This window comes from Leishmania infantum, chromosome 12 (assembly GCF_000002875.2).
Source record: "Leishmania infantum JPCM5 genome chromosome 12".
Classification (NCBI taxonomy): Eukaryota; Euglenozoa; class Kinetoplastea; order Trypanosomatida; family Trypanosomatidae; genus Leishmania; species Leishmania infantum.
In genome coordinates, this window is record NC_009396.2 from 23,807 (window position 1) to 48,332 (window position 24,526).

The following is a 24,526-nucleotide window of genomic DNA, read 5'->3' on the forward strand; positions in this document are numbered from 1 at the left end:
TGCGATGCGACTGCAAGTCATGCTGGCAGTGCCATTCGTACAACCAAAGTTTGCTTCTATTATCCCGATTCTTCTCCGCGCTGTGCCGCTGTTGCCCCCTTCATGGCCACTTTTGCATTTCGCAGGTGCATTAGTGACCTTTCATGACGTTCAGCAATGCGCTGTTTTACAGCCCGCCTCCAGCTGCTCACGTTTGAGACACTTCTTTGCGGAGCGCATGGCGTGTTGCCGCCTCCGACACGTCTTGCTGCGGCATGTGCGCGCGCCAAGGAGGAGTTTGCATCGCAGTGCAGCACGAGCGCTCCGCCGCCAACGATGCTGGCAACGGCTGTTGTAGCTACCCACCTGCTGCACAACAACCTCAGAGACGCCGCGGCGGTGCTTGCGTCACATCCTTGTCAGCAGCAGGTTCTGGAGGGAGTGCGGGACTATGTGAGGCAACATCCTGGCGTGTTTTCGGTTTCTACGCTGACCGGTATGCTAGAGGAGGCACGATGCGTGAGTGAGGGCGCTGCGGCTACCTTTCTGCGCGCAGCCGTCGATGAGTTTCTTCACGGCTCATCTGCTGCATCTACAGAGGTAGACGAGGCGACTACGTGGGATGCGCAGCGCGAGAACTTGCGCTCCCTCGTGCTGCGACACATTCGCTTTTACCCCGCCTGTGCATCCTTTCTTCTGGGCTCCCTCTGCGCAGTAAGCCGTGGATGCGCAGGGGACCGCGAAGACGTCGTCGAGGTAATGCAGCTCGCCATGCGTGAGCGCTCGATGAATCCGCGGGACTTTGGTGGCGTTCTGGATATCGTGTGGAAATCAAGAGAGCCGCGGCGCGTCGCGATGATGTGGGCGTGGATGCAGCACACATCTGCCTGCTGGGATGTTCGCGCGGCTTCGATCGCCATCATGGCGTTTTCGGAGCTTCATCAAATGGACGAGGCGGTAGCGTGCATGCAGAAGCTTGCGGAGGCAGACGGTGACCCGACAATCGACGCTCAGGTTGCCTTTGTAAGGTTCCTAGGGGCGCGAACACCCTCCCTGCTTCAGTATGCAACTCAGCTGGTGCTTCATTGGCACCCCTCAGGCGAGCGGCTGTGGCGCGGGGAGCCCCAGGCCGTCGGAATGGAGCTGGTGAAAATCTGCTGCGCGTGCGGCGAGCGTAAATTAGCTGTGGAGATGCTTGAACAGATGGTGGCGACGAACGCAGGTGTGCCAGCAGAGCTAGAGGCGTTTATGCTGCGGCCAGGTGCTGCTGCCCTCGGTGAGCATCACAGTGCATCGGTGGCTACGAACAAGACGCTGCAGGAATTATTCATTGACGTTCCGTTGCACCTGCCCAACCTGGGAGAGCAACCAGCACTTGTCGGACTTCTGCTTTCTCTAGGCATGGCTACCAACCGCCTTCCAGAAGTGTACGATGCGCTGGAGAAGGCGTCGTTGACGCCTGCCAACTTTCAAGGCGCGCTTGGCTACTTTACGATGGGAAGTGCTGTGAAGGCAGCGAGTCCTATCGCCGTGCTCGCCTGCGTGCGCGAGGCTGGTGCGCGAACAGGCCATAAAGTTCCCAAAGAGATGGAGTCGTGGCTGCAGCTAGCGACAGAGATGTAGGCCGAGAAGGTCTAAGGGAGAATGCGCATCAGTCGGTTGTGTCTTACCCTTTGCTGTGACGACGGCTAGAGGCAAAGCTGCTTTGAGAGTGGCGTTGGCCTCTGCCTGCACGAACGTGAGGTGCCCAGCGCATTCTGATGAAGGCAACAGTGGGTGAAGGTGAGACGGAGTGGGCGGCAAGGGTGGATCTCCCTGTTTGCTGCCAGCTGAGGGGGCGGATGGTGCTGCTCGATCTTCGGCCTTCGACTGTCATGAGGGTGCAGGGGTTGCTCCGCCAGGGCAGGCGTGCGCCGCTTTATGCGGCAAACGCGCTCTTGTTTTCTTGCGTGTCGGTGACTTGCTCTTGACAGCGTGGCAGTGCCAGCTGAGGTCCGAGGTGATGTGATGAATAGCGAGGAACTGGAGAGGGGTAGCGGTCCTCTCCGGGAACCCTCACCGCCACACATGCGCACCGAAAAAAAAAACAGCGAAGCGCCCCACCGATTGGGCGAAAGCACACTTGCAAAGCTCCACGTAGGCGCGGAGGACGGAGCTCTGCAGTACGACTATGACTGCCAGCCAACGCTGGCCTGAGGCGGCTTGTGGCACTCGTCAGTGTCAGTGTGTCGCTCTGCTACCTCTCCGCATTTTCACTTTATGCTCCCTCCGCACAAATTTGCATACGAGAAGACTCGCGGCCTACCGCATGACTTCTGATGGCGTGGTGTATCAGGCTGGCCGCTCAACTCGGCGCAGAGGTGCACAGCTCTTAGAGGGTGGTCGGGAGGCTCACCACTACACTGATGCTTACCGATGTCTGGGACGGCCGCTGCTCAGCCGCGTATCCCTTCGGGGGGGGGGGGGGGTAGTCGTTCACTTTCAGTTGAAGATTGCGCTGTCACGGCGGTAATGCTGCGTCTGGACGCCTATGTCTTTACCCTGCTCGCAGGGGCGCAGACAGCGTTGATGCACTCGCCACCGTGTGCCGTGATGAGCTCAGCGCCGATTTGACGAGCACCAGGGATTCACAGCGCCCTCTGGACGCGGCTGTTGCCCGCAACGTTGCCGGTCGATGCCCGGAGTCGATGCCATTCGAAACGGGGCGTCAATGCGGAGCGGCTGGGCCACTGCGCCGTTGCTGAGGCGTACGTCTCAACTTCGTTCGTGTGCGATCTCCCTGAGGAAGCTTTGAGCGCGTGTGCACCTGGCGCTCCCGATTCCAGCGAATGCGCTGATACCATGCCCGATGGATCCTCGAGCACTGCCACGTACCGCGAAGCGAACGGCTAGCCTGGTAACTCCTTTGCACGATGTGGTGACGCTCGCAGCGACAAGAAGCGGCAGACATTGCGACAGCGGAAGGAGAGGATCACATGGGGGACGTGTTTTATAGCGCAGTGTCACGTGTAGGCTGCACTTGCCCTACCCGCTCGCTCCAGCACTTTTGTATTGTCTCTCTGCATGCTACCACATTATTTACATCTTTTCGTACCTTTGGTACGATACCTGCGTGTGTGCACGTTGAGCTACGCGGCGTGTCCATTTCGCAGCGTTCTGCATTTGACTGCTCCCCTTTTCCTGCGCAGTTATTTGTCACGTACGCACGCACGCACGCTTGCCGTTCTCTTAGCTTTTGTTGTTCTAAGGCGGCGGAGTCTTCCCTCCACCCTCCCCTCCGCCCCCTCTTCCCCCGAAGCTAACTTCCGTCTCATGCGCATCCATGCACGCGCCCGTAAATGTGTTACGCTCCTTTTTCCGAGGTAGTGAAACCACGAGCGATCAGCACCGTCAGCGCTTGTGTGTGCCCACTCGTTGTACTACCTCAGCCGGGTTACGCCCATGGCTGTGCCTGCTTCTGAGGCTATATGGACTGGTAGTCCTACGGTGGCGTCGTTGCCCTTTTGCTCCTGCCTGGAAACGGGCTGCACGCCGACGCGTCGCACCCGCTACGGGTCACGTGTGTGTTTGCGCGCGAGGCGTCACAGACGACTTACGTGGGCCCTGTCTAGCCATGCCACTCCGCGCTTCTGCCTTTCGTCCCCTTCCCTCCTTTCTTCTTCACTCGCGTTGAGCACGCTCAAACTGTCCAAAACACCCCGCAAGTGCGTGCTTCGGTTCTCTTGGCACACGAATAGTGTGTGCATGTGCATTTCGAATTGAACTCAGGGCAGCAGAGCATTCATAGGAGAGCGTAAATGAGCAGAGATCACGCCAAAGGCGCGACCGGGGCGAACGCGCCGCCACTGGAGATGCTCCAGAGGCTGCAGCTTTTTCGGTCCACCCTGGTGAACTTTTTAGAGTGGCGCAACTTCAGCGATGTCGTGCACGGATGCTATGTTCGTGTACTGCTGGAGATGCGCAGCACCGAGGAGAACCGGCGCGAGAGTCCTGATAACTACTACATCGCGCTTGTGAAGGGGGCCCAGCGCGGACCGGTTTACTCCGGCTTCTCCGCGGACGCCGTGACCACAGAGTGGCACATTGTGATCGAGCTGCCACCGTGTTTCCGCTCGACACAGAACGGCAACGTTGTGCAGCTGAACTCCATCTCAAACTCCCCGTTCAGACAGGCGGAGTACCAGAACTGGGTGGACATGACAAACGAGACGAGAGAGCTGTCCTTCCCGAGCCTCCCGCAGCTGCAATTTCGTCTAGGGATGCTGGAGGAGCACAAGCAGCAGGCCCTCGCCCCGGAACCACGCCGTCATCGTAACGGGGAGGATGCGCAGGCGGCGGCGCTGCGAGAGCGGGTGTTGGAGGAGAAACGAAAGCGCATTACCGAGGAGATCATGGCGACGCACGTGAAGCTGCGCCGTATCGACCAACTGAAGGCGCTTTCGTTGGAGGACTTGCAGGAGGTGGAGAGGGAGATACTCGATTTGATCACGGGGGTGCGGATATCCATCAATGAACGCTCAAAATGCATGCTGTGCCACAACAGAATCTGCACGGAAATCTGCTACCCGTGCAAGCATCAAGTACTCTGCAAGGACTGCGCCAAGTCGATCCGTGGACGATGCCCCGCTCCAAAGTGCAAGACACCTGTGCAGTACACCTTTGAAGCGTTTACATCGTAGCGTGTGCGCTTCCCTCGTCGTGCGTGCATCGATCCACAGCGGGGTTTGTATTGCCTGCAAGGCCGCGTCGTTCTTTTCCTCGGCGTGTGTGCTTCGCCGCCGCCCTGCCACTCCTACTCGTGTTACAGATGTGTAGTTGTCTCCTGTTTCTTGTGTCGCTGTTGGCACTGTTGTTGCGAGTGAAGTGTGTTCTCGATATGCAGCACTCTGGCCGCTCTGCTGGGATGGCCTCAAAGTATGGCGACACCGTGATGGGTTCGCGTTCTTCTCGGGTGGCATGTACTCTCTCCATCTGTGTTTTGTCCTCTGTTTCGCTGTCCTCTCTCCCTCTCTGGCCGGGCTGCAGCGGAGTAGGGGGAGCGCATGGACGCGCACACGGGCACTTCTGCTCTCTCTTTTTTTTTGGCCTCTTTGCACGCGTGCGTTTTTCCTTTTGTGTCCACTGTCTCGCTTCCCACCAGCTCGTCGTATGGCCGCTGTTCTCGTTTTTCAGTTGCTCGTCGGCTCGTGTGCTCCTCCGCGTCTTGGTGGCGTTTGCGCCCTCGCGTCGATGCGTGCGGAGGGGCGTGGTGCTTCGTCGCGTCCTTCCTTTTCGTCTGCCTCGCTGTGGTGGTGCTTCGGTTCTCTTTCGGCGCGGTGTGCGTGTGTGTGTGCGCGCGTGCAAGCGATGTCTTTGTTGGTTGTCATCAACGGGAGGGGAGGTGGAGGTGAGAGGAACATCGGCACACACCCACACACATAACACACCCCGTGTGCGCTTGTGATCGCCTTCCCCCCTTTCTCAGCGTGGCGCGGGTCTTTGTGCTCTTCGTGTGTTTCTTATTCGCCCTCTCTTCTCACTCCTTCGGTCTTCAACAGGCCATGTTGCGGCGCCGCTCGGATAATACAGCAGGTAGACACGCATGCCGGCAGACACTCGAGATGACCCTACAGCATGGCCGACCGTTTTGTTTCACTTTTTCAATCGGCACTGCGGCATCCTTTTTCGCTGTTTTCGTTTTACGAGTCGATCACCACTTCTAGTTGCTCGAACACCACAACAAACATGCGAGGCGAGAGCTGGCCCATGTCGACTCGAATGCACCCAGCAAGCGTGCAGACCCGCAAATCGGCGGCACTCCTTCACTGCAGCGGTGCTTCCTTGCAGCGATAGGGCACACTTTCCATCATGTCCGATCAATGACGGGAAGTGTTATGGGACGCGTTCTGTCTAGGTCTGAGCTCTTCAAGGCCGCACTGCAACAGCGATGTGTTGCCTGCCGCCCTCCTTCTCTCTTACCAGCTTTCTGCGACCTCCTCAGCACACTGGTCTCCCCTCGACCCCCCTCCCCCTCCACAAAAAAAAACGTTTTCTTTCGCCGTCCACTTTCTGGCATCCGCCCTCTCTCCCACTTCACCTCTGCACAGCAACCTCTTGTAGCCGCTACCATTGCGTGCGCGCGATTGCCACGCACCAGAACATCGATGGGCAGGAGGCGGTGCCGGTCCTTGAAGTGTGCGTTATTTGTGCGGTTCTGCTCCCTCTGAACAGCTTTGCGGAAAGGGCTTTCAGGCACGACGCATCGAACCGCATCATTTCGTGGTCGCCCGTCGGCGGTTTCTCTTTATTTTCCCCGCCTCTATTTTCCAAGTTTTTCATCGCTCCGCTTTTGCTGTGCCTCGTGCGCCCTGGCACGGTACTGTATCACTACTGCTTCCATTGCTGCCAACCACATAGACCTCTCCCTCCGAGAAAGAGCAACGTGCCATTATCGCATCGCCTTAGAAGATGTTCAGGAGCGCTTCCACGTTTCAGGCGGTGCCGCAAAGCCAGTGGCCCATACCTTCCACAGCGCGCAGCTGCGTTCAGTGCGGCAAGTCATTCGGCCTCTTTCAAGCTGCAGGCAACTGTCATGGATGCGGACGCGTGTGCTGTCCCAGCTGTCTCACAGAACATCTTGTGCTACCGGGTCAGCCGGGCTCCCAGCCGGTGCCCGTGTGCAATATATGCTCCAAAGCCATCAAGCGCACGCTCGAAGAGGCGGAGATGGCCGTGCATCGATGCCACCTACTTGAGGAGATGCTGAATGAGCAGGCCAAGCAGGCCGAGAAGCTGCGCAACGAATTGCGCGAGCAGCAGGAAGAGAACAAACTTCTGACACACGAGAAGGAGAGTCTCAAGGCGACCATTGCGAGGATGGAGATCGAGGCCGAGGTAGCGGCGGCCAAGGCAGCCGCCGCCGCCGCTGCAGCTGCTACGACGATAGCCAGCACGGTAACGTCAGTGCACTCTCCCGCGGCGACGTCTTTGAAAGCAGACCCTGATACGCGCGCCAATGCCAGCACGTCGGCCGAATCAGTTGCGGCCATGGAGGAGCTACTGAACAAAAAGAAGCGGCAACTTGACATGCGCGAGGCAACGCTGAAGGATGCACTCAAGAAGGTTTCGTCTGACGCGGCGAAGATCGCGGATCAGCGTGCCGCGTTGCAGGAGCAGGAGAAGGTGATGGCGGCACAGCTGACAGCTCAGTTTACATCCCTCTTCGAAGAGGAGCGGCAGCGTCTAGAGGATTTCTGCGCAGACGCCGTCACGGATATTCAGAACAAGTATATGGAGTGGGTAACGCAGCAGCAGGATGGTGCCCTGGAGCGTCGACGGAGGTACGAGCAGGTGATGGAGGAGCGTCAGCAGCGCGCGGCTGCAGAGCTGGCCGAGGCGAGGGCGGAGCGTGACGCGCTGCAGCGCGCACTGGAGAGTCAGCGGGCCCAGTTGGCAAAGTTGCAGGAGAGCGCGTTGAAGGTAGGGGCGGAGAGTCGGAGTGAAGAAAAGCGTAACGCCCCTTCGTCACAGTGCGCACGAAAAGGGAAGGAATCACTCGAGGAAACCGTTGCGGGGGGTGTAGCGCTTGCGGTGGCGACGAAGGGGCAGCTTCATGCGGGCCAAGCCGAGCCGGTCTCTAACAAACACCTGCGCGAGGAAGAACGACAGACGAGTAATTGCGCGGCTGCTGCGTGCGCTGCGCTGGAGCAGAAAGCGCAAGACAGCATGGAGGCCCTCGTGCGTGACATGCGCGCCAAGGAGGAGGAGTGGGAAAGGGCGAAGGCTGCTGCGGTGGCTACTGCCGAGTCGGCTGTGCGCCTCGCGGAGCGCGAGCGACTGGTGCAAGAGGTCGAGAAAGCTCGACAGCAAAGCCGGCGTGAGGTCGAAGAAGCGGTGCGGGTTGCGACGCAGCAGCGCGACTCCGCCATAGACGCACTCCGTAAGCAGCACGAGCATGACAAGGAGGAGTGGCTCTCCAAGATGCAGCAACTGGAGACGAGCCAGAGACGAAAAGCGGAATACCAGCAAAGCCAAGACAAGTCCTGGCGTGAGGAGAAGGTGGCGCTGCAGAAAAAGTGCAGCGCACTCGAGACGTGCCTCGAGACACGAAAAACAGCAGCGTGGCAGCTGCAGCAGCAACTACGCGACGCCAAGCAGGAGCTGTACGATTTGAAGGCAAATACGGGCGGCAAAGAGGACGCCGCAGCAGAGGAAAGGCGAACGCAAGCCAGTGCCGCTGCGATGACTGTGCAGCGTTGGGCATCCGCTGTCCTCGAGGAAGTTCAGCAGGGGCAGCAGCTGATGCTCGAAGAACAGGCGCGCGCCCTGGCACTTCTGCAGGACGAAATGCAGAAGCGGGCGCTGGCCAACTATGCAGCTGCGAATGCCAGAGACGAGAGGCAACGCGAGGCAACTCAACGGCTGCACACGGAACTGGAAAGCGCTCGACAAGAACGGGACACGGCACTGGAGCAGTTGGGTCGCATGCGAGAGACTGCAGCAGACATGACGGCGAGAATGAGTGAGGAGAGTGCGCAGCTGGGCACGCTGCGTGGCGCATTGCAGAGGCAGCAGCGAGCTCTGGCCGAATTGCAGGAGAAGCATCAGCGCACTGTTGACGAACTCCACGCAACACGAGCGGCAGTGGCTGCCGCCGCCACTGCCGCTGATGCAGCTGCCCCGCTGGCGGAGTCCCCAGTTCGCGTGATGCCTGCCGTGGACGACACCTGCTATCATGTGTTGCTCCGCCTGGAGCAGCGCTGGGTGCAGCAGCAGGCGCATCTACAGAGTCTCTACTCGGTGGCGCTTTATGCAGTGGTGCAGCAGGAGTGGACGCAGGTGTTTGAAAGCATGACGTCGTCGTTGGCGACGGAGGCAGAGCGGCAGCGGAGTTTGCGCATCCGAAACGCGGAGGCTCTGGAGAATACGACGAGTACCATCAAGGAGGTGCAGGATGACTTGCGCCTGCGCACGCAGGAGCTACTGCAACGTCAAGTCGACGTTGAGGAACGTGAAAGGCGCGTGCAAGACAAGAAGAAACGGGTGGATGTGGTGTGCCGCAGCCTGTACACGGTGGCTCAAGAGCTGCGCAAGGTGCATCTCGACGCCGCAGAGAGTTCTACGTTGGACGAGGTAATGAACTCAGCCCGTGTGATGAGTGATTCCCCGTAGCTGTCTAGAATGAACTGCATGAGCCAGGTGGCCGGTGACGCATGTGTGGTGCCGGCGCTCCTGCTGGAGATGGGCAAGGTAGGGCGGCGTTGGAGACGAGGAGAGCTCGTCGGCCAGCCCACTCTTGGCATGCGCGCCTCTGTTGCATATTCTCTGTTTTTGTTTGCTGCGTCGTGTCTTCGTTGCGCTCGTGTTTTGGTGGGGCCGGCGTGGTTTGCCGCGCTGTCTGTTTGGCCGCTTTTAGTGGTGTTGCCTCCTCTACTAAGGGTGGCGCGTTGGGTGCCGCCCCGCCCCTTTTCTTCAAGCACGCCCCCGCTCTCTGCGCAACGGCAAAAGTGCGCGCCTGTCCGCTCGATCACTGTGCGTGCCTCTGCGAGAGATTCTTCCTCGGAACCCCGTGTCATCGTCACGTGCGGGTTGTCGCAGCAATCCCCGCCGCAGCTGCGTCTCTCTGTCGCGCCTCGTTCTAAGTGTGGGCGCTCTGAGCACACGGGCGGCAGCAGACATCTCTGCGTGCCCCACTCTTGTCTCCATCCCGGCCACCGATCACGCCATTCGACCGCTTTGCGTGGATGCTGCGCGGTGGCCGGCGCCCCTGTCTTCACGTTGCCAACTGCTTTTCCGCGCGTCCGCGTAGCACTGAAAAACGCCGCCTGAAGGGAGCCCTGCGGCAGACGGTGCGCGTGGCTGGAGACTCGCACCCGTGGCTGAGTGAAGCGTCCACTGCACCCACTTCCTCGAACCCCTGGCCTGTACAGTGGAGAAAGACGCATGCCTCTTTCTTTAGCGGCAGCCTTGTGTAGTGCCTCTCCGTCTTGCTTCGCCTGCCGCTGTCTGCGCTCGCGGCCGCCTGACACGTGTTGCTCGACTTCTCAATCTCTGCCTGTGTTTGCACAACGTCCATGACGGCCCCAACTCTTGCCTCCCCAACACACGCGTCATCACGTTGCGTACACACTTGATCGCTAGTCTCTGTGCTTGCTGCACGAACAGCTGCGCACATACACGCGTACGCGTACGCACGCAAGGTGCTATTACAGCCTCTTGTGTTGCGCCAGCCTTAGAGAAAGCAGATAGACGCACGCTGTGCCTCCACCGATAGACCTGCTACACTCGCAGCGGGACCTCCCATTCGTGCCTGAACACATACACACACGCACACACGAGAGGCAAGTAGCAGGGCAATGCCCTCCTTCTCTAGATCTGCGCTGGACATGCTTCAGGCAGCCGAGGGTGCCCTCACACAACGGCGCTGCTACGGCAGCGGTGTACCGGGAGGGGCAAGCTCCTTCGCTTACAAGACCATCAACACAGGAAGTGGCGGGTACGCTACTGGTCAATGGTACAGAGACCCAAACAGCAGCGCTCTGTCGCCCGTGGAAAACGTGGAAGAGCTGCAGCAACAACTTGGTCGGGCCATGCGTGAGCTGATTGAGTTGCGCGCTGAGCTGGCTGCTGAGCGAGATCGCCGACACGAGACGTTAATCGCGATGGGGCGGCAGTGGAAGGAAGATATTTTGGTCGAAGTCCATCGGCGTGGCGCGGCCCTTCAGTCGGATGTGTCCGCCGTAGAGGAGAAGATGATGGCGCAGTGGAAGGAGAGCAACGAGGGTCGTCTTGTGATGCGTCGCCAATTAGAGGAAGCCATGCGCGCAGGCAAGATTCGCGACACGAACCAATTTCAGCTGCGGGAAGAGGTGCAGGAAACGGCTCGGCACCTAGAGGAGCGAGTGGACATGGCCCTCGCGCAAAGCAGCGCCGCCCGCGCGGATTGCAGCCGCCAGCTCGAGCAAGAGCGGGCCACCCTTTCTGAACGTCTGGACGTTGAGCTGCTGCGGCTAGTGGAGATGAGGCGCGACGATCAGCGTGCGCTGCAGCAAGCAAGAGAGCTGATGCGTGACGAGGGCCTGAGAGTGAGGGACGACATACGCAGGGTGGTTCAGGAGGTGTGGGAGACGTCGGCATCCGCGCTTGTGAAAACCGCCACGGAGCCCATCGAGCAACTCCGCGCGGAGTTGCGAGAAACCAAAGCGGCCGCGCAAGCAATGGAGGAGAGGGTGGCGGACTGTGTGCGAGCGTGCCAGGCGGAGTGCCGAACGGTCACGACGACCACGACGGAACGACTCCATGCTCTGGAGTCGAAGGAGGCCGTTGTGATTTCGTCGATCGACCGCGCCGAGCGCAAGGCAGACTCCGCGTACGAGACAGCGCGCCACATGGAGGCCACGATAGCGGCCGCGAAGGATGCAACAGAGCGAGCGCTCGTGCAGGTGGCCGGTGCTGCGGAGCGGACACTGAAGGTGGAGCACGCGCTCGCAGATCGCGACAGTCGCCTCGTTGCAGTTGAAGCGCAGTTGCATGCCATCACCACTGCAGAGGGTCTAAGAGCGGATGTGGAAGCCTGCAAGCGGCAGGCGGGCCGCCTGGAGAGCCGTGTGGAGGCTGCGGGGGCACTGTGCACACGAGTGGAGCAGCTGGCGGACCGCGCTGCACAGCAAGTGGCGTCGTTTGCCGATCGTATTGAGAGCTGCGAGAGGTCGACACAGCGAAGCGTTGGCGCCGTGCAGAGAGTGCAGGACGGTCTGGAAGCCTGCGAGTCAGAGGGCCATCAGATGCGCACCCGCTTTGAGACCAGCGAGGCGGTACTCCAGCGCCACACACACCTCCTTGCGCAGCTGGAACAGCAGATTTCTGGGCAGGAAAATCGCCTGGGGCTGTGGCGTCAGCAGCAGGAGCAGCACGTGAAGGATCAGATGACGGTGCAGCGTGAGCTGACAGAGCGCGCGGAGGTGACGCACACCGTTGCATCCCGAGCCCAGCAAGTCAGCAGTGATGCGCGTGCAGAGGTGCACCGTCTGGAGCGGCGCATCGACGACGTCGATCGCCGCCTCACTTCTACTTCCGCCGAAACGACTACCCTACGCGGTTGTATTGATAGCCAACACACGCAGGCTCTTGAGGCACAGCGGCAGCAGCAGCAGTTAGCGGACGAGTTACAGTCGCTGGCATCCAAGGTGGATGAGCGGATGGCACCGGTAAAGGAGCTCGTGCGGAACTCGGAGGAGCGGATGAAGCGGGCGGAAGCTCAGGCGCAGGGCCTTGGGAAAAAGCTGGCGGAGTGTGAGGAGCGCCTGCACGAAATGGGCCCCCGCGTGCTGGACCACTTGAAGGACGCAGTGCGGCACCATGTCGGTGAGGCCCAGAAACGCCTCTTCGCCGCCATGAACGAGGGCATGTCGCGGGTGACGGAGCGAGTAGCGGCGGTGGAAGAGGCTGCAGATCTGTCGCAACAGCGCGTGGCGGAAATGCCACAGCAGTTGACCGCCATGCAGCAAGCGTCCGCGAAGCTGCAACGCCACGTTCAATCCCTCGAGGCCAGTCTTCAGTCCTTAAGCGGACAGACACAGAAACTCGCAGTTCATGCAGACACGCAGGCAGGCGACCGTCAGCGCTTGGGCACGGTGCAGCAGGAGCTGATGTGCCTCACTGCGGTGCAGCAGCGCACGCAGCAAGACGTGAGGCTTCTCCAGGAAGCAATGCGGGTGCTGCAAGCCATGGCAACAGTCGGCTCAATGAGGGATTTTTCGCTCAGCGAGCTGGGCACGTCACAGGCTCGCACGGCAAGCACGGAGATGGCTCCTGCGGCGGATGCGATCTCGTCGTCCCCATCGGCACACCAACCTCCCAGCTCCGGCGTGCGCACATCATCGCACGCATTGGTGGCCGGTGAGCATTCTCAGCCGCCGGCGCAGCGGGCAGCCGCGGTTGCAGCACCGCCGCTGGCGAACACTTCTGGGGCTTCTTTGCAGGAGCTGCAGGATCGCCAGCGCGCGTCTTCTGGCAGCAGGAGCAGCAGCAGCAAAGAGGGAAGCGAAGAGCGGCCAGCACTGCATCTCAGCGGCGTGTCCTCTGTGCGGCCGTCGAATGGGCAGGAGGAGCGCTTGCACTCTCTTGTAGAGGCGGGAGATGTCAGCACCGCGTCGGCGGATGGCGACGACACTGTGGAGGCCTTCACGGTGAGGCCTGGAGCGGTGGCGAGGCTGCCACGCACCTCCGCCGGGACCAATGGCTCAGCGTCGATGCCACTGTTTGCCACGACAAGGACCGAAACGGTGGAGCAGCTGTCCGCGCCGGCACACGACTCCACGCAGGCCTCGGCGGTCGGCAATGTCAGTCACTGCACGGCGATTCGCGAATTCACCACCATCACGTCGTCTTCCTCGTTATCTGACAGCGACTCGAGCGAAGACGATAGGAGGAGGGTGCAGGAGCGTGAGGTGCCCACGCGGCGTGGGGCGCCCTCCGAGGAGCGCACCGACGACGTCTCATCTGACCTGACCACCGCTATCATGCTGACGAGCGAGGCGTCGACGAAGCAGAGCAACCAACGGGGTAGTCGCCCACCACCGTCGTCGGGGCAACAACGTGCGGCAAAGATGTCCACCGCCTGGAGGCAGTGCTCTTCTGGGTCGTCAGAGGAGGGAACGCCAGTGGCACGCCGAGCAGCATGGGGGAGCGCGCCTCCGCCACAGTCACAGCATCTGATAGGTGCCAGCGAGAGCGAGTCGGAGAGCACGTTGCAAGGTGCCGGGGCGCTGGACGACAGCGACGATCGCGTCCAGGCCATGCCGCGGCACGATTCTGACACAGAGGAGGTCGAGAGAGCGGTCACAGCTGAGGAGGCGGTGGCCGGCGTGGCACGCCTGCAGCCCACATGCACAAGCCAGGCAGCCGCCACTACTTATTTCGCGCGCTCCCCTGGCAACCCAAACTGGAATGACTGGGACGACGACGGCGAAGAGGACGACGACGAGAAGCGGCGGGGGAACATCGAGGAAGAAGACGAGGCGCTTGAGCCGAAGCCCACCAGGCCCTACGCAGCGCCACACGCAGCGTCTGCCGCAAGCGAAGACGACACAGATGATGCCGTCATGCACTTTAAGGACGCGGAATCGTCGAGCTGCACACCAGGGCCGCGAGAAACTGACGCCACCACTCCCGCTGCGGGGCTTGCCGCGACAGTGATGCACCGTCAGCAAGACGCGGCCGATGATCTGCGCGCGACGCCGCGCCGAATGTTTGTGAGCACCTCCGACGATGGCCGAGGGGTGGGTACGCAGCTGCCTGATTCAGTTCCTCGGCATGGGAGAGGCACGACTTCTTCATCCTCATCGTCAGCAGAGAGAGCGGAGGCGCTGGGCCTGCGAGGTGCTCGGCAAAGCCCACCGCAGCGCGCAGCCACGCAGATGCGCCAGTATACCAACTTCGACGACTCCACCAGCAGTGACGACGACTAAGCGTTGCGGCATCATCGCTGAGTGATGAGCCGCCACCGTTGTTTGCTGGCCTCCCCCCTCTTCCCTGCGCCGGGGTGAGCGTTTTCTTCTTTGTGCTGCTCGCGCTGCAGTGCGGGGGCGAGTCAGGCGCCTGCCTCGCAGCGCGCGCGAGTGTGCGTGTACACTTCCGCCGAGCTCACCCGGCCTGTTTCTTAGTTGTGTCAGCATGTTATAGAGACCTCATTGCCTTATGTTTCGCTCTGTGGGCAGGTGCATGTGTGCGTGCTTGTGTGTGTGTGTGTGCTCGATTGAACGGCGTGTTGAGGCGTTGGCATGCCTTTATCCGCACAGGTGCGTCGGCGAACAGGACAACTCTCCGAACTGCCTTCATGGACATGTGGGTGCATGTATACTCGTGCGGTGAGCCGGCGTCGTGTGTGTGCGTCGGTGCTGCTTGCATGTTGACGTTTTTTTTTGCTTCTCCACTTTCTTCTCTGTGTGCCTCGTTCGCTCCAGCCGTGTCAACCGATGCGTGCAGTCCATCGCGCGACGCCCACGAGAGAATGGAGAAGGGTGGGCTGATGCTCGCGCTCTTGGTGCCAGGCTTGTGTCCGTGAGCGCGCTTCTCTACGTGTGTGCTGCAAGCGAGATCAAGAAAGACAAACTCGCACTACGTCACCTCTCTCCGCTCGAAAGAATCCGACATGGTGGTGTAGTCGGAAAGGGCCGCTGCTAGAGCGCCAGAGTCTGCTTTGAGGGCAGATGCGCTCAAGGCGTTGACGGGATAATGTTTTCACCTCCCCGCTGATCAGCTAACGAGCGCTCACGAGCGTGGGCATCCTGCAACCTCCTCTCTTCCTCTTCTCGTTCTTTCCGTGTGCATCCCTGAGCGAGAGAGGTGAGTACCGCAGTGGCGCTTCATCACAGCACACTTTCTTTGCCGTCTTTGCTCTTTCTCTACCTTTACGGCAGAGGAGAGCGTGGGCACACCTCAGTGAGCGGCATCTCGGGGTCCAGGACCCCCACTCGGTGTGGGGGTGAGAGACAGGTCGCCCCCTATCCCTGCTAATGTCGAAACGTCCCTGGCGGTGACAGGGCCCGGCACCCGCGGCGTGAGGAAGTCAGTGCAGTTTAGCGCTGCGGATATCGGCGGCCAGGCCCTGGATGGCGTGGCGTCGGAGCGACCTGCGACAATGCACAGGCTTGTGCCATCCATGTGATGGGCAGAGTATCAACGTGACTCGAACGCATCTCACACCAGGCCCTCACAATGCCTGTTGGTGTGGGGTGCCTGCACCGCCCTGAGGGGATGCACCGCGAGGCGACCTGCGAGGCGGGTGTGGGCAGGATTTGAGGCAGCGGGCGATGGACACACGCTGATTACGAAGCCCTCTGCTCTCTTATCGTGCGAAGGCAACATTTTCTATCACCTTGCTTTAACGGTGCCCTTTCTCCGTGTGTGGTCGCGCACTCGTCCACGGAAGGCTATCGCGTCCCCAACGGCCTTGCGTGTTGCCTCCAGCCCATTCCCACTTCGCCTTGTATCACGATGGTCCTGCGTGGGAACGCACACAAACATGTTGCAGCGGAGGACAACGTCGCAAAAAGAGGAGGACAACTCTCACGTGCGAGGGCGTCTCTTGTCTCTTCCTTCATGTGCAGCCAAGCACATTCTCCGAACTGAAGCATCGCCGCTTCTTCCCAGTGTCCTCGGATTATTAGCGTTTTCGCGCGCCTGGTCGCATCTTGTGCTGGCGGCTGTCTTGCCGCTCCGCTGTGCTCTCTGGTCGATGTGGCGATTCTTCAGTGGCAGCGGAGGCACCCGAAGTGCACGCTGGAAGCTATTGCGGTGCTTGCACGCTGAGAAGGAGAGAGCGAAGAGCGCACTGAAGGGACATGAAGGAAGTGTGCGTGTGTACGCGCGCAGCGGTCTTTCACGGCGGTTCCCTGGGTCTCCGGCCTCTTGCACACTCGCCGTCATTGTGAATGTTTCCTCTAGGCGCCTTTAGGTCACTGCACACGTACAAGAAACCGTGACGCGTGTGTTCTGCGGTGGCACTCGTGTGGCCCCGCTCGCCGAGGTGACGCGAACTCGTGCATGCGTGTGAGTGTGCTTGCGCTTGTGGGTGCTTGTGCCATCGCACGCAACGTTCTCACGCTCCGCTTTCACTGTTGTGTATCCGTCTCCTCCACCCTCCTCGCCCTTTCACGTTTTCTTCATATGTTGCGCTGTTTTGTTGTTCTCTCGGCGTGTTGCAAAGGTCGCCTCGACATCGATGTGGCGTGACAGCACCTGTCCGACCTCTCTGAAGCCCGTGCCTTCACAGCCCTGCCCGCCTCCACTGCCTGCAAAACGCATACCTATCGTTGACGGCGCTCCGCCTCGCCACCTTTGCTTCTGCTGTCGGTGCCCTGCCCCCGTCATTCTCACACAAGCAGTGGCCCACAGAGGGAGCAACGTTGTCCCCCCACCCCCTTCCCCAAAAACACGCCCCGACAGCGCTTCTACAGACCAGCGCGCGCACTCCTCTCACCGGGCCATCAGTCACATGTGTTCACGCCTTGCACAAGAGCGCCATCACTAACGGCAGATCAGCGAACCATTCGAAGCCCAGCACCTGGTCGCAGCTCGCCCTCGCCCAAGAAGAGAAGGTGGCGTAGCATTCGTACCGCATCTTCCTTACTTTCTTCTCTTTCTCGGTTCGCCATATCGGATGAGTCGCTGCCGCGGTGCGTAGCCGCTCTTTCTTCGTTCCTCGAAAAAGTGCGCTGAAACGTTCAGCTGCAGGCTCCGGTGGTTGTTTTCCTGTTGTCGTCGTGGACTCTCTCCCCCACCCCTCCCTCCCTCCCTCCCTCCCTCTCTCTCTGTGTGCTTCCACACTGTACGCGTTTTCCTGCAAGGTAAGTGGTGTAGGGCCTTGTGCACCCACCCGTGCTGGTCTAAGGCGCAGGTGCGAGTGCATCCGCTGCCTCTCACCGGCGCAGTCTTGTTTTCTGTGTGTAATCTGCTCTCCCTTTCTTCTCTTTCGCGTTCTCTTGCCTGCCGCGGGTGCAGCTGCCGTTTTTGGTTGTGGCGGTGGTCGCACAACTGAAGTGTGCATCAAAACCTTTCTAGCGCGTGAGTTCGGTGTGTCAGTGCTCCGTCTCGCTTTTTGTTCTTGTTTGGCTTTTCACTATCGGTTGTGCTGTCGCGTTGTATCGGCGGCGCCGTCACGTGTGTGGGGTGCACACGGTGCAGCACGAGGCAGGGCGGCGCACCGCTTGTCTCCCTCCTCCGCTCAAAAAGGAAAAGGTGGTGTCTTTGCTCATTTTTCTGTGTTCTCTTGTCTTCCTGTACGTTGTGCTGAACCACGCCGGCGTGTGTGTGTCGCGGGCTCTCTTCGACGCTGGCGGCGCACGAGGAGACGTATTGGTGTTCTGCCCCGGCCCTCTCCCTTCTCGCCGTCCTGGAGGGCTCGCGAGACTGGGCTCGGCGACTTTTACACGGGCACACACATACACATACCGAAATACACACACACACGTATATATATATATATATACATCCATACACGTACACACACGAGCAGAGTTGGCCAAGTGAAAAGGACGTCTGCGTGTGTTTGCTCGCTTGTGTAGTCCCTTTCACGCTGCGCGTCGGGTAGAAGTCGCTAGCAAGTTTGCCTGACACATGCTTCATCCGGTGAACTTGCAGCGACCTTCATCTGCCTCTCACGTTTTTTTTTGTGGTAGCCTCGCCTCCCCGCACCACTGCAGTAACCGTGTCCTACGGCAGTGCTTCTCAAAGAAACAAGAAGGGACCTGCGCGCAAGCTACTGCGTACGTACCCTAGCTTCGTATTAGTTGTGAGAGACCGCGTGTGGTGTAATACCGAAGTCACGCCATGGGCGATCACCTCGGTTCGCGCTTCACCGTCATTGAGCAGATCGGCAGCGGCAATTATGGCTCTCTCTACCGTGTCATCGATGGTGAAGCGGCGACGCTAGCCGACCGAATTATCGCCACAAAAAAGTTGCAGGACACGATAAACCACCCACACGTGCTACGTGAGGTGAGCGTTCAGCGCCATGCTCAGAAGTGCTCGCCGCACATTGTCAAGCTACTCCACGTGGTGCCACGCGATCGCGTGCGGGCAGCGTTGGTGCTCGAGTACGTGCCGCTTGACTTGCGCACCTTTCTCAACGCCTTCTACTGCGACCAAGCGAAATCATCTGCACCGACGTGGTGTGCGACTGCCGGGGCCGGTGAGGTCAAATCGGCGGCGCCGCCGCCGTGCCATATACCCTTGATTTATGTGCGGCGAATGCTGCGTGGTCTGATTGAGGCCCTTCACTGCCTGCACGCCCGCGGAATAGTTCATCGCGATGTCAAACCAGAGAATATTCTCGTGGAGCCGCTCGGATTGGGGCACCCACTTCGGTGTGTTTGCCCGCCGATGGGCTCTTTCGGGCCCACCGGTGAGGCTGCAGGTTGCTGGGTGCACGCTCCCCAGTGCTCCGACCCACGACAAGAGAAGGACGCGACTCAGCCGATGCAGCCACGGGGAACGCTGGAGCCGTGCCAATTTTTCTGCAGAAACTCCGTCGCGCTGCACCATGAGCTCACGGGGGACGAGCTTGCATCTGCTATTCATCGGCTGCACTGCGAGACGTGTCGGCCCTGCCCACGCGCGCGGGCTGGGGTGGGGAAGCACCCGCTCCAACAACATCGAGACAGGAGCGACATGAAAACAAGCAACTCCTGCTCACAGGAGCGGCAAGCAGACGCCGTGGACGGTGAGGGTCCAGCGAGCGTGGACGACGACGAAGAGAACAAGTTCACCGCGCCTACGCCACCACCGCTCATGCCAGATGTCAAGCTGTGCGACTTTGGCTCAGCACGGCACATTGGGACGCTGCGCTTGCGCAGTGCAGAGGAGCAAAGAGAGGAGCTCACCCCGGGGCCCACTACTCCGGTGTACTGCGCTCCTGAAATGATGCTGCTGCAGCGTTATGGCACATCAGTGGACATGTGGGCTGTGGGCGCCATCCTCTTTGAGATGCTCACAGGCGAATTCTTCCTCGGTGTTGGCACGCTGCGCTCCTTCTCCGGCGACGTCGTCGTTCAAGACGACTACTGCGTGATGCACCGGTTGAATCGCATGTTCCGCCATCTCGGCACACCGTCCGTTGAGGAGTGGCGGTGCATTGCCCACCCCCACTACTACCCTGACGAGATGTTGGCCCACCTGCCGCAGGTGCGCGATGCAGCGCTCTTCCGCTGCCTTGCCCAGCCCATCGCCACTGACGTGAGCCTTCTTCCGGAAAGCGGGGACATCAAGCCGAACGGCGACGCTAAAACGGCTGATGAGCAGACAGAACTCAGCGTACGGCCATCTGCTGAGACGTGCTCATTTGCCCAAGCGCCGGTGAATGGGACAACGGATTCGCATGCCGCAAGAGCATCGGTGCCGCCTCGCGATATGGCCTCCGCGAGGCATCCGTTGAATGTGTCTGACTTTCTGTATCAGCATATCGGTAAAAGCGGCGTGGACTTCCTGCGCTCGTTGCTGCGGTACGACCCGGCGAAGCGCATGACGTCGGCGGAGGCGCTGCGCCACCCTTTCTTGAGTCCTGAGGTAGCGAATATGTAGGAGCAGCAGGGCAGTGATGCCGGTGTACGCAAATTGTGCGTGGCAGCATCTGAAGCGGCTGACGTGCACCTGCAATGGGGGACGGGCGGTGCGTACGAGGGGGAGCGTTGTGGCTGTGACGTTGGCGGCTTCAGCCGTCACATTCTCGTCTTCCCTTCGGCGGGTCGCTCCGCTGTGGGGCGCGTGTTTGTGTCGCTTGTTTCGCTTTATTTTCCTCGTTTTTCGGCCAGTGAACTCGGAGCCCCGCCAGGCATAGGTGCCACCGATACATCGATGCCGGGGTTCAGGGTACTCTGGGCTGTATCTCACCGTCCGCCCCTCTCTCTCTCTGACTAGATGCGCCCCTCTTTTCCGCTGTCAAGTGTCCTACGCGCTACTCATGTGCGTCTGAGACGGAGGAAGACAGAGGCGTGAGAGGGACAGCGAGAAAGACAGAGAGGCATCTGCCCGCAACACCTCGTAATCAGCGTGTGTCCATCGCCCGCTGCCTCAAATCCTGCCCACACCCGCCTCGCAGGTCGCCTCGCGGTGCATCCCCTCAGGGCGGTGCAGGCACCCCACACCAACAGGCATTGTGAGGGCCTGGTGTGAGATGCGTTCGAGTCACGTTGATACTCTGCCCATCACATGGATGGCACAAGCCTGTGCATTGTCGCAGGTCGCTCCGACGCCACGCCATCCAGGGCCTGGCCGCCGATATCCGCAGCGCTAAACTGCACTGACTTCCTCACGCCGCGGGTGCCGGGCCCTGTCACCGCCAGGGACGTTTCGACATTAGCAGGGATAGGGGGCGACCTGTCTCTCACCCCCACACCGAGTGGGGGTCCTGGACCCCGAGATGCCGCTCACTGAGGTGTGCCCACGCTCTCCTCTGCCGTCAAGGTACATGAGCGTTTCTTTTCTTAAAAAAATGGTGCAGTCGTGGTGTTGGTGACAGTACATCGCGGAACTCGCGCTCCACTGCACTGCTCTGCATTGCACTCTCGTTCTCTTCCCTCCCCCACCCCCTATGATCCTTCACCGCTTTCGTTCCTTTACTGCCGCTCGAGCATATTTGTGCATGGCAATGCCGGGCGCATGCGCACACGTGGCGGTTTGCGTGTGATGTGGTGTCGTCATCTGAGTGCCTTGCCGTGGAAGTGACGGAGGCACTGCCACCACCACCAGCACGGCCTCCCCTTTCCTTCCTCGCGCGCCCTCTAACGGAGTATGCGTCCCGCCCTCCCCTAGCACGCACTCACTAGCGCACATCCGCGAGCAAGAGCGGAAAACGTGAGCTCCCCCGCCGGTTGCACGCTGATGCATATCCACGTGCTGCCTAACGAGCATGTGCAGCGTCACATACAGGCAGGCCGACACCCCTTGCCAACAGAACGGAGGTGCCACCGCTTCTCCCAGCCTGTGTGTGTGCGCGCGCTCTCTGCTCGCCCTCATTTGCTGTATTGCCTCTATAGAGCTACTTTTGTGCTTCGTCTGTTCGTTCCGTCGTTCTCTCGCCGCTTCGCAGTTTCTCTGTGGATTCATGCGTGTGTTCTTTCTTTACCTTTCGTTCTTGGCTCGCTCTCTCATGTTCAGCGGCGCTACGAGGTTATGCGATGCTGGCTGCTGAAGCGCGTCATGGCGCGTCTGTCTAACGCTGCGTGCGAGCATGTGTGTGGTCGAAAGAGTGCGCATAGGTGTGTCGATGATGTGTTGTTCACGACGGGGCTCTCGAAGGCGCACGGCGGCTCTGACTCTACTTCACATCTTCGCCGCTGTCCCTTCTAGACTCGCTCCTCCTCCTCATGAAGTGGCGTCCGTTCAATTTGTGTGTTGTATAGACGCATCCTTGCCGCTTCTGGTGCGTCGGCGTTCGCGAGGTCGTATACATGCGCGTGTTGGCTGCAGGTGTTCGCGTGCACGATTGCTTACGTGCATGTGTTTGTGTGTATGTGTCTGTGTCTGTCTCTGTCTCTCTGCCTGTTTGTCGGGGTGGTGCTCTCCAGGCCGGCGACATGTAATGCCTTAACTAACCTACGCTGAAAGATATGGTAAACCGGAAAGCAGGACAGAGAGTGCAGACAGCGAGGGCGGGGGAGAGGGGAGGCGGCGTGCGGGGGACGTGTTGTCGGCCGCGCTCTCCTTTTGTTTTTTTCGCCTTCTGCCACCGTGCTCGATGTGCAGCTGTGTGCAAGTTTCCTCGCTGAACTCCAGCATGGGTCGTGGGCACCCGCACCCACGACAAGGGAGGCAACGAAGGCATGCAGACGTGAGCTTCGAATGCGGCTCTTGCGTCAGTGGCGCAGGCGTCGAGTGTCGTGTAGCAGCTGGTGCCACGGCGATCGGTGGGGCATTCCGTCTGCAGCGCAAGCAAACCCCTCTCCGTGTGTGCGCGTGCTTGCTTGTTAACCTTAGTCTTGTGGGCGCCGGTGCGTGCCTGCTGTGGTCGCCGCCCCGCTCGCGCCGATTCCTTCCCGCCGCTTTCGCTCTTCCCGACAGACACACCTTTTGTGGCGACAGTGATGCGACATGCGTGCGCGAGCATCTGCCCCGTCTGCCCCTCTTTTCCGATTTCTCGGCTCTAACGATGCTGTGCGTTGTACTTCTCTCTCTTCCTCGCACGGCGTCCTCTGTCTCCGTGTTTGGGGTCGGCATACACACACACACGCACGCACGGCCATATGGGCGCCGGCACATACTTGAAATCGGGGTGACGGCCAGGGTCCTACTCGCCTGCAGGTGCTCTCTGGCCGTCTCTCTGTGCACCGAGGCAGTGAATTCTTTCGCTCTCGTACGCACACGTACACACACACACACACACACACACACGAGTATGAGCTACGCCACTTTGGCGTTGTGCGCATGCGTCCTCTATGCCCCTCACGCCGTCTTGTGCGGGATGGCGCTCCTCTGGCAGCCCATGCTGATGGTAATGAGCATCCTCGCCTCCTTTATTGCCTTTCTGCCACTTGTGATGACGGGACTGATATTTCAGGTGCTGCGCTGGGCAGGAGTCGCGGACGTGACCACGGCCGCGTGGGTGGTGGTAATTCACTTGATAGGACAGAATGCCTCGCGAGTTGGAACGCTGCACGTGTGCCTGCGTCTGCAGCGACTTGGGTGGCAACACGGCTGGCTTTTAGTGCGTAGCCGGTTTCCTTTAGTCCCCATGAGCATCGCCGTCGGCGCCGGCTTCGCTGCAGCGTCGCTTCTCGTGGGTGGCGGCGCCCTTCTTGCGGAGGCGTTGGAGGTTGGAAGGGATTTGACTGGCAGTCGGAGAGCCTCATCCATCTCGACTGTCACTGCGCAAAAGATTGACTTTCTCGCTTCCAGCGGCAACTGCGCGCGGCTTTCTCGGCTTCTGCAGTCGTGCTTTCAACAGACATTCTTCAGCTGCGGGCAGGTGGCGTGGACGGTGATGATGGGGCAGGCGTACGCTGCCCTGTGGCCTCAGGATGTGGCGGAGGACTTGTGGAAACACACAGCGCGTGCAAACGGTGCCGACGAAACCGCGACTCTTGGCGCTGTGACAACAGCATGGGCCGAGGAGGCTGGCAGTGCACCTATGCCGCATGCACTGAGGGCAGAGGAGTCCGTACGGGAGGGCACCTCTGAGCTCCTGCTGGCGGATGAGGAACTTGTGCCGGTTGCCGGAGACGACGGGCCGGGAACTGCGGTCCACAGCGTGAGACGTGAGCACGCATCTGCCGCTGCGCCGCCAGTGCCGCGCGAGGAGGCGGAGGCAAGCCAGCGCGTGGCCTGCAGTGCTGTGTACTTTGAAAGAAGCGGTGCTGGCGCAGTGGCTGGCATAGCCCCGTCAGCGGGGCCATCCATAAGTGAAGCGAGGAAATGTTCCACCTCAGCGATGCGTCAGGACATGTCATCGTCGCCATCGTCGTCCGCCGAGGTGGCTGGGCGGCTTGTGGCCGACTCCGTATTCGCGCAGCGGCTGCCTGCTGCTGTCCTCACCGGCGCGGCAGCATTGGTCCTTCATATGATGTTTGTACTGCTGCCTGTGGCGGCGATGGCAGCTGATTCGGCGTCTGCACAGAGCACGGCAACTCTCTCATCAGCCAGGCGCTCGGAAGGGTGCCTCGTTAACGTATCTCTGCAGTGCGTCGTGACGCTGGTGTCGGTGTTGTGGGGACTTTGCATTGTGGAGTTGGAACGCCACCCTTTCACCTACGCGCTTCTCTGATCATCGCCAGGCTCGTGAGTGTGCCGACGCGGGTTACGGTTATCAGGGTTGGCAATGGGCGCATACCTGTCTCTTTTTACATGTGGCGTTGCCGAGTGGGTTTGGATTCGTATGGGTGCTGCTGTCTGTTCTGGCCTCCCCACCGCCCCATCCGTTCCGACGCCTCCGCATTATCACGCTTGTCTTTCGCTTTAATGCTTCGATACTGTTGGGTGTGCGCCTGCTGAAGGTCTTCCTCCGCGCCGTTGTGTACAGATCATGTTCCCTTACGGCCCTGTGTTGTGCATAGGTTGCAAAATCGAAGACAGCGCG

General features: G+C 60.2%; 6 protein-coding genes across 6 annotated transcripts; all 6 read left to right on the forward strand.

The window, feature by feature from the left end:
* Nucleotides 1–156: 156 nt before the first annotated feature.
* Nucleotides 157–1,602, forward strand: LINJ.12.0012 (conserved hypothetical protein; the record flags this gene model as incomplete). Its single annotated transcript, XM_001463907.2, has 1 exon — nucleotides 157–1,602. The coding sequence occupies one exon, from the start codon at nucleotides 157–159 to the stop codon at nucleotides 1,600–1,602; it is 1,446 nt and encodes a 481-aa protein (XP_001463944.2).
* A 2,174-nt stretch (nucleotides 1,603–3,776) lies between these two features.
* On the forward strand, nucleotides 3,777–4,658 carry LINJ.12.0013 (conserved hypothetical protein; the record flags this gene model as incomplete). Its single annotated transcript, XM_001463908.2, has 1 exon — nucleotides 3,777–4,658. The coding sequence occupies one exon, from the start codon at nucleotides 3,777–3,779 to the stop codon at nucleotides 4,656–4,658; it is 882 nt and encodes a 293-aa protein (XP_001463945.2).
* Nucleotides 4,659–6,426: 1,768 nt separating this feature from the next.
* LINJ.12.0014 (conserved hypothetical protein) lies at nucleotides 6,427–9,129 on the forward strand (the record flags this gene model as incomplete). Its single annotated transcript, XM_001463909.2, has 1 exon — nucleotides 6,427–9,129. The coding sequence occupies one exon, from the start codon at nucleotides 6,427–6,429 to the stop codon at nucleotides 9,127–9,129; it is 2,703 nt and encodes a 900-aa protein (XP_001463946.2).
* Nucleotides 9,130–10,313: 1,184 nt separating this feature from the next.
* Nucleotides 10,314–14,426, forward strand: LINJ.12.0015 (conserved hypothetical protein; the record flags this gene model as incomplete). Its single annotated transcript, XM_001463910.2, has 1 exon — nucleotides 10,314–14,426. One exon carries the CDS (start codon nucleotides 10,314–10,316, stop codon nucleotides 14,424–14,426), a length of 4,113 nt encoding a protein of 1,370 aa, XP_001463947.2.
* Nucleotides 14,427–18,288: 3,862 nt separating this feature from the next.
* On the forward strand, nucleotides 18,289–20,037 carry LINJ.12.0016 (putative protein kinase; the record flags this gene model as incomplete). Its single annotated transcript, XM_001463911.2, has 1 exon — nucleotides 18,289–20,037. One exon carries the CDS (start codon nucleotides 18,289–18,291, stop codon nucleotides 20,035–20,037), a length of 1,749 nt encoding a protein of 582 aa, XP_001463948.2.
* Nucleotides 20,038–22,192: 2,155 nt separating this feature from the next.
* LINJ.12.0017 (conserved hypothetical protein) lies at nucleotides 22,193–24,214 on the forward strand (the record flags this gene model as incomplete). Its single annotated transcript, XM_001463912.2, has 1 exon — nucleotides 22,193–24,214. The coding sequence occupies one exon, from the start codon at nucleotides 22,193–22,195 to the stop codon at nucleotides 24,212–24,214; it is 2,022 nt and encodes a 673-aa protein (XP_001463949.2).
* Between the last annotated feature and the right edge of the window lie 312 nt (nucleotides 24,215–24,526).